The 9,442-nt window shown below is 36.6% G+C and overlaps 1 protein-coding gene across 1 annotated transcript; it reads right to left on the bottom strand.

The window, feature by feature from the left end:
• Positions 1-240: 240 nt before the first annotated feature.
• On the bottom strand, positions 241-2,312 carry Fut9 (fucosyltransferase 9; the record flags this gene model as incomplete). The annotated part of the gene is given in 1 exon segment (NM_001244024.1): positions 241-2,312. A coding segment is annotated over 1 exon segment (1,080 nt). The 3' UTR covers positions 241-1,209.
• Between the last annotated feature and the right edge of the window lie 7,130 nt (positions 2,313-9,442).

Genomic DNA, 9,442 nt, shown 5'->3' with positions numbered 1-9,442 from the left:
TTATAGCAACATATGCTATGTATAAGTAATTTTTAAAATGGAATAAAAAGATAATTTTCAATTAATAATCATAGGCTAGAACTGTTCCTTTTTTGAAACAAAATTACCCATTGCTTTTCAATGCTGTTAATTAATTTATGTAATAAATACATATTGAAATCCTACTCTGTGTCAATACTGTTTGTTCCTTGAAGTGGAAACCTTTTTATTATATTTAAAGATATATTAGATACACTGGTAATAATTCTGTTTAGTTTTATTTTAATGAAAGAATAGACATTTCAAGTTTTATATCTATTCATTATCAAATATGGAAAAATAAAGCTTTTAAATATGGATGTTTTGGAAAAATACTTCAAATGGATGATGTAATTAAAATTATGTAAATGGTACAATTTATATATTTCATTTATACTTGTAGATATCACTTTTCTTGTTATATGAGGAAATCGTTTATTTTTACAACAATGACTATGTTCAAGATTTGAATGGGATAATCAAAGCTTCTCTTAGGTGTTATTTTAGGCATTAAGAATATCATATAAAATTGTATGTCTCAAAATTCTTGGATACTTTAACTTAAAACATTGAGAGTCTTCATTTGCAAAATGACTTAATGAAAATTAATGTGATGTCTAATAACATTTCTGCTTCATATCTTTCTTATTTACTACATGAATAAGTCTGTCTTCACAAATGTGGTAAACAGTTAAAAAGTACATCAATTACACACAGTGTCAACTCTGAACTCAAAGAGGTTAAGAATTAAGTGATACTCTAATACTTCTTTGTTACCATTATGCAAACTAGAATCTAGACATTATAATACTTTGCAAAAAGCTTTCATATTTTAGGACACCCATTTCCATTTCCCAAACAGACTAAAGATCTGATTGATGTAGAAACAATTGAATCATAAACTTACTTTACAGACAACTATAAGATGTGAAAAAAGAATGTTTACAAATGAGAGTGGAGAATAAATTATTTTCAGTGCTCATTATCACGTATATACAGGATAATTTAATCCAAATGAAGTGATTGCTAATTCTGAGCTCTTAAAAATTTTCCATCAAAATATACATGTTACTCAAGGGAGGGCAATTAAAATAAACTGTGATTTGAAAGCAAGGTGTTTCTCTTCTTATCCTTACAACTTATATGATGTCATGTTAATACATTTCCTTAAATTTGAAAATGAGGGAAACATTAATTCCAAAACCATTTCTCTAAATTACCCACAGACTTATACTCTTGGTGCCTTTTTACGTGATCACAAGCCAGGCATGCATGTGATTCCCAAAATCGTGGGAGGTTTACAGTGAAATCCTTCCTCCAGTTGAAATAACTAAGGTACAACTTATTGTTTTTGTCAACTTCCTTAAGATATTTTGCCAACTCACTGGGAGAGTTATAATCTTCCACATGAATGAATGAATCCGCTGGAATATAATTCTCATAGTTTTCCCTGGATGGTCCCAGAACAACAGGTACTGAGCCAGCCAAAAATGCATTGTAGAGCTTTTCGGTGATGTAATCTTTGTGAATTGAGTTTTCAAAAGAAAGATAAAATTTACAAGTAGATATGGTGGGAATTAGATTTTTTTCATTCACGTATTCTCCAAAGGCTTGCCCATAGGTATGGATTTCAATACTCTTGCTGAGCTCATTATAATACTTGACCCTGGCATGCTCCGGATTCCAGTTACTCACAACCCAGCACACCAGCTTCTCTTTGCTTGGCACTTCAAACACAAAGGGATTTGTGCTCACCGTCAAGAAGCCATAAGGCACTTGGATATCTGAATCACGGCGATATGTTAGAGTCAGGTTGAACAAATGCTCAATGCCACTCTTTTGGGGGGTATGAGTGGGAGACTCTAGGTTCATCCAAATCCATTTCTGAAAGGGCGGCCTAGCCTGCTGAGGTAAATTAGTCAGATCCCAGCTGATGTCTCTGTGGTGTATCAGGACCGCATGGGATTTGTTGTACAGTGAGCGGTCTGTAGTGAGATGGCACCCTTGGATGTTGAACATCGCTTGGCAGGATGTAAGGTCAAAGGTCTGCCCAAATGGCCACACCCAAACAAGAATAGTGGTTTCATTAAAATAATCAGTTTTTGTGGAGAAGAAATTTTTCATTTTCAGCACAGAACTGGCAGACTCCATTGGACTGAACACCCAGCTGTTGGTGGGCTTGATGTAAATAAGCAGACATGCCATGAAGCAGGCCAGGATAACACAGACGATTAGGAATGGACGAAGAATGCCTTTGGATGTTGATGTCATAATTTTTTCTGTGGATAAGAGAAAGACAAGGAAAGGTAAAGATAGGAGCAGAAGAGGAAATTATAAATACAACTAAAAAGAAATAGTAGACTCATGTAATTATGAAATCAACTGCAACTTCTTTCAGTGTTAACAACCACTTCGAGAAACAGGTTTCATTTAGTCACAAAAGTGCTTTTAAATGGAAGCTTCCCAGAAACTCTGGCCTGGATGAATAAATCAGAATTCACTCTCAGCACATATTTGAAGTTAGGTTAACCACTGCTTCAGCGATCTCTGTACTTATCCTGGTTTTGTTTGTAAAAAATCTGAGGAAACAGACCACCATTATTAATGCCATGACTGAGCTTATTAGTAAGTGTTACTCCATACCATTTGTAAAAACTTCCTAGTTGACACATTCGCTTGTTCACAACTATGCTTCACAAACTTCCTTTTTAAGGAAGAGCAATAACATGAAGTTGGGTGGGTAGGGAGGGGAATATAGAAGGGGTTGGAACATGGAAAAGAATATGGTAAAATATTCCGCACGAAATTCTCAGAGGACACATAAAAAGTAAAAAAGAAAGTAACATACTTTTGCCATCAGAATGAAGCTAAGAGAATACTAAAGTTTTTGAAAAGTTAATATTTGTTTTTACTCTTTATATATGAGCACATCAAGATAATCATGTGATAAAATGTAACCCTTGATATCTTCTTTTTGTAAATAAGCACATTAATAAATCTATTTTTCCCTTTTATTTATAAATTTCATATTTATCTGACAATCTTGTTTCAATATCTTTGTAGTGAACTCAGTAGTTACAGTATTTAATAATCAAGCCCACTGTTGTTGTTAGAACAACTCTCATTTGTCAGATATTAGAGCTCCAAGTTTATCCTTTGGAATTAAACAATATTATAAATAAGTTCTTAAAATAAAGATAGATTTCATGGAGCAAAACATTGATTCATTGTGTGTCCTTAAAGTTTTTCTTTTACAGTTGTGTCTCTGTAGGAATATGCACATATGAATGTCACATATATTTACAAGATTATTTCTTAATAGAATTTTTACCAGTTCACTGAAATTCATATTGATTTATCTAAAGTGACATCACTTAAAATCTTGATCAAATATGGGGTATTATATAAAGAATAGTCTTACCTAAATTAGGTGAACATTTGAAAAAAATCACACACACATACACATTTTCTTCACAACCATTTAAAGAATATGATGTTATGATTGATATAAAAATTGTGGACATTGAATTCTAGAGCATTCCCTGTACAGAATTACTGAAAAAAATTACAATTTTCTCTCAATGATAGATTCAGTATCAAAGTCAGTAATCAAAGAAATTGACTAAAAAGCACATAAATAATTTACCTAAGACATATTAGTTCTAATATAGACTACCAAGAGACTTGGGAAGGAATTATAAAGGAAATCTCAATATTTATAATAAAGTAACATTGCTTTATTACTATGTTCTCAAATTTATAGTATATGGAAAAGAAAACAGTACTTAGAAGAAAGTTACAGATTTGACAGTTTCCAGGGAATTGATTACTTGATCAATCCAAGAAGCCCAACAAAGAATAATAGAACAAAGATAAAGAGAAACAAAAAATAACAGTAAAAAAGAAAACAAATATATGAACTCATTGACATTAAGAGCTTAAATTTGAGGTGATTAGTAGCACCACGACATCTTAAATATCAATAGAAAGGCTAAGACAGAAACGATGAAATCTAGGTTAAGTATCAAAAAGGTAAAGAATGACTGACTTAGTTTAGATCAAAATTAGGAATGGCTATTAAGTTATTATATACTAATACATTTAAAGGACTTGATAAAATAAATGAATGTAATTTAAACCAGTTGAGAAGAACAAATATTGTCATGAGAAAACAAAATTTCATTGAAAATGGAATTTGTTAAAGAAGGGAATTTACAAATGGCAACTGAGAGCAATCAATTGACCTAGATAGCACTAAAGCACTGAGAAAAGTAATTCCTTAAATGGGAATTGTTGCCATACTTTTTAAAAAAGTAATCATTTTAGAAAACATAAAATTAAGGATAAGTGATTTAATCCTCATAAGAATCCAATTACAATCTTGTTAAGAAAATATATCACAGAGGTTCAACCTCAGTTAAAAATACAGAAAAATTTCCAAAATTTAGCAAAAGAGAGATTTGTAAATGTAACAGAATGCCAATGCAGAATAGATTTATGGAAGTCCATTTGCATGGGGTCCTGGAGTTATGGAGTCAACACACATTTAACTGTTTGAAGAAATTTTCACGATAGTCATGCTAAACTATACTAACATGTTCTCCTGCGATAACCCTGCTGCTCGAACTATATGATCAGGTTACAGTGACAACAGCCACCATTCAATAACTGCCTATGCATTGAGGACTGGGGAAGCTTGACATGAGCCATTTCTGTCAGTCCTCATAGAACTGTTGCAGAGAGGGCCATCTTTTGTCCCTTCTTTACAGAAGAGTAAGTGGGGGCAGAGAAACACATTAAAAGTCATTAACTTAAACCCTGAGTTGCTTTTTATAATCCACACTAAGCAAAATAATGCATCAATAATCTATTCCTATAGTACCTTTGGGTTTCATTATCTACATCTTTTAACGTAACAGCTGCTTGTTAACAGTTTAAGTGTGGATCTATTTCTCTTATCAAACAATACCTCACACTTACACTGTGCTTATTACCGCAGAGACTAATAAGAACCAACACTCTCTCACACAAATCAGTGCATCTATTACCTCATATTACCATTTTACTAAGAAATAAAATGAGGTTCAAACAGGCTAATAAGCAGCTTGCCCAAAGTTAATCAGTCAAGAAGGTGCAGAGTGCACTTCCCAGTGCAGGCTTCTGGCTGCAGGGTGTGAACACTTGATGACTGAGTTTGATGAGCTACAATTTTCCTCACTGCAGGGAGAATTTGTAACCATTTTAGTGATACCAGAGAGGCACCACTTTCATCACTGCTGCACCATTGACATCTGGGCAGGGTAGGTGCTTACTAAGTTCTCCTTGTGTTATGTGAAGGAATGAGTGAACTGTGTAGCTTCATACAAGTGTAAGGTGCCATGTCAGAAGCTGCAAACACAACCGAGTGTGAATTTGTGTTTACCTATTTTCTCTATGAATGTAGTATATGCTCCTGTAGATAGTGAAAACCACTGAAGTTCATGGAAAGTATCTGGGCAAAATTTGGTTTGAATTTTTCTCCTGTTTTAATGTTATTATGCATGCAGTTGATTTTCATCTTCCTCCTCCTTTCTTCAGTTCAATGAGAATGATTCAGTCACTAGGCAGAAAACAACACTGCTGATGCTATGTCTTCTTTGATTTCCCTGTTTCCTGGGCTTTTGGTATTGCTTGCTCATCTCTTTACACCCTCTACCTCTGATTTTTCACTGCTGTCAGGATCAATTACTAAACAATGGGGTAGTCATCCAGTAGCTCCTCCTATGCACAGAAATTGCCCAAAAGTTTGCTTCTTAGAGCCAAGTTGACATTCCTTTAACAGGAAGAGTTTTACTTACTCCTCATAACTGAAAATCCTGTTTTGATTTGTCAATCAAGCCAACCTGTTTTTTTTTTTGAAGCCTCTAGCAGAGTTGCTATATAGCTCTCTCCTGAAACAGCAATGAATGTGTAGAATATGGAAAATTGTAGACATAAATCAGATAATTTAAACTTTTCAGTTACTTATGGAGTGTGAGAAATGACAAAGGCTTAGGATTTAAAGGAAAGAACATAATCTTTGGTAAAAATAATGCTTGCTAAGATTTGGTGTAGGGAAATATTGTCCATTGGGAACCTAATCCTATTTTTCAATACTTCTCTAAGGCATGATTTTAAAAATGAAGGAGCTGGGCAGTGGTGGTGCACACCATTAATCCTAGGACTTGGGAGGCAGAGGCAGGCAGATCTCTGTGATTTCCAGGTCAGCCTGGTCTACAAAAATACACAGAGAAACCCTGTCTGGAAAAACCAAAACCCAGAAAAAAAAACTGGAAGGAAACTTAAAATGCGAAACATTGTGATTTGCAAATAATAGTGACTTGCACATATTGGGAGGAGAAATGAGAAAGTAAGGAAGATGGGAGCTTCTTCAGACCCTGGTGATCCTACAGAAAGCTTCTATGTGTGAGCTGTTGTTTTTGTTTGTTTTAGCTAATATTCATTCTTAATTAAAATGGAGAGGACATGAACTAAAATATAGAACAGAATTCAACGATTGACTAAAACTGTACGATAAAGTCAGCCTTTTGGCTTTGAGCTTATCACTTGGGCTTTTTCCCCAGGTGATGGCTTCTGCATTTTACTATAGTGACCACATTATGCATGGTGATGTCAAGTTGGAAGAGATCACTACTTATATCAGTCAACATGTTTTATTATCAGCGTGCAGTCATATTTACTTTACAGTGTGTGTGTGTGTGTGTGTGTGTGTGTGTGTGTGTGTGTGTGTGTGTATAACACACTTTTTTATCCTTGGTTAAAAGAAAAAAGTTGATCAATGAATATCAAATCCAAAACCCAGAGATAAATTACTAGAAAACAGATGGGGGGATGATAGTGGTTTGAGTAGGTATGGCCCTCATAGACACATGTGTTTGAATACTTGGTCCATAGGGAGTGACATTACAGGAGGCATGGCCTTGTTGAAGTAGGTGTGGTCTTGTTGGAAGAAGCTTGTCACTGTGGAGATGGGCTTTAAACTATTTCTTATGAGCTCAGATCTTGCCAATGTGACACTGACTCCTGCTGCCTGTGAATAGATATTTAGAACTCTCAAGTCCTTCTCCAGCACTATGTCTGCCTGTACCCTGCCATATTCCACCATGAAGATAGAGGACTAAACCTCTGAAACTGCAAGCCACCCCTAATTAAATGTCTTCCTTTAAGTTACCTTTGTCATGATTTCTCTTCACAGCAATAGAGACCCTAGCTAAAACAAGGCTTATTTAGAAATAGTTTAAAAAATGGTTGTCATCAGATGATCCTTTAAGTTATTAGCTTATAAAGTATGAAAATTACATATTTGTTTTTATGCTATTATTCTATGGTGACAAATCAGGAGTTAAGTTCTTAGCCAAGACTCAAGCAATAGTAGATATTTTGTAACTCTTCTGTAGATTATTGACATTTTTAGTTAATTATGCCTTCACACAAAATTCTTCTATAATTTCAAAATATAACTGATTAATTATGATTAATAATATCTAGATAAATCATATAGAATCTGGCACGAGGGAAATGTCCAGAGAGCTACAAGAATGACCTCAAATAACAAACTAAGCAATAGTGGAGAGGCTACCTTAAATTCCCTTCTCCGATAATGAGATTGATGACTACCTTATATGACATCCTAGAGCCTTCATCCGGTAGCTGATGGAAGCAGAAGCAGATACCCACCACTAAACACTGAGCAATACTCCTGGAATCTAGTTGCAGAGAGGGAAGAATGATGAGCAAAGGGGTCAAGATCAGGTTGGAAATACCCACAGACACAGCTGACCTGAACAAGGGGAAACTCATGATCCCAGACTGAAAGCTGGAAAACCAGCATAAGACTGATCCAGACCCCCTGAACATGGATGTCAGTTAGGAGGCCTGGGCAATATATGGGGCCTCAGTATTTATCCCTAATACACAAATGGACTTTGGGAGCCCACTCCACATGGAGAGGTACTCTCTCAGCCTAGACACATGGAGGGTGGTCTAGGCCATGATCTAAATGATATGACAGACTTTGAAGATCCACCATGGAAGGCCTCACCCTCCCTGGGGAGGAGAAATGGGATGGGATAGGAGTCGGTGGGGACAGGGGAGGAGGGGAGGGAGAGGGAACTGGGATTGACATGTAAAACAAGCCTGTTACTAATTTAAATAAAAATTCCTAATATATGGAATTTCGGAATATAATTAGGGTCTTTTCATAGTTTATGGAAGTTTCTTAAGGGTCATCATTCTAAATATTTGTTGATTTTGACTCTGCGGATATAACCCTTGTCTCCACACACCCTGTCTGTGGTACAATGCGTTGAATAATTCTGGCGGTCATGCCTTGTGCGTGCTATAGAAGTTCTCACTTCCTCTCTGAAACTGGGTTCCAGAGTTCAGTTTAGTGTTTTGCTGTGGGTAGGTTTTGCTGAGGATCACAACAGAGCTTTCAGAGGTCTGGATTAATGGAGCTACTTTGGGTTCACTTTCTGCTTCCATCAGCCACTGGATGAGGGTTCTTTATGGTCCCAATTAGCTCAGGAGATCCTGTCCCTTCCCCTTCTCAGGGATCCATGCATTCTTCTCTTAGAGTCCTTCTTGTTTCTTAGTTGCAGAGAGGGAGGAGTGAAGAGCAAAGTGGTCAGGACCTGGTTGGTGAAACCCACAGAAACAGCTGTCCTGAACAAGGGGGAACATATGGACCCCAGACTGTTGTCTGGGAGGAGAGCACAGGACTGATCCAGACCCCTCAACATGGATGTCAATGAGGAGGCCCAGGCACCTATGGGGCCCTTGGTAGTGGATCAGTATTTATCCCAGTGGTCTTTGGGAGCCCATCCCACATGGAGGGATGCTCTCTCAGCTTGGACACATGGGGAAGGACCTAGGCACTGCCCGGGATGATTTTGGACTTTGGGGAACTCCCATGGAGGGCTTTACCCTCCCTGGGGAGCAGAGTGGGGATAAGGTGGGGGATTGATGGGTGGGTTGGTGGGGAGGAGAGGGAGAGGAAGAGGGAAAAGGGATTGCCATGTGAAGCAGGCTTGTTTCTTATTTGAACTAATAAAAAAATAATCTCTTTGGGAAAAAAAATAAAACCAAAACTTTTAGGACTGACTTTGCTGTTCTCTCATGGGAGGTTTCACCCTTCCTGGGAAATGGATGGGTGAGTGGAATAGGGGTTGGGGGGGCATGGGAGGATGGGAGGGAGAGGAAACTGGGATTGGTATGTAAAATAAGGTAGTTTTTAATTTAAATAAGATGTATTTTAAAAAGTTCTCATTTCCTCAAGTGCATCCTGGTTTCCTATTGGACAATTCCTTCTGCTGGGCAAACAAAAGAAAACAACAACAGCAAACCTCTTTCCACAAGCAGAGTTGATCAGGGGAGTCAGATTGTG

This window comes from Cricetulus griseus, chromosome 2, assembly GCF_003668045.3.
Source record: "Cricetulus griseus strain 17A/GY chromosome 2, alternate assembly CriGri-PICRH-1.0, whole genome shotgun sequence".
Taxonomy (NCBI): domain Eukaryota; kingdom Metazoa; phylum Chordata; class Mammalia; order Rodentia; family Cricetidae; genus Cricetulus; species Cricetulus griseus.
Note: the sequence above shows the minus strand (reverse complement) of the source record. Positions and strands in the feature narration are given on the sequence as shown.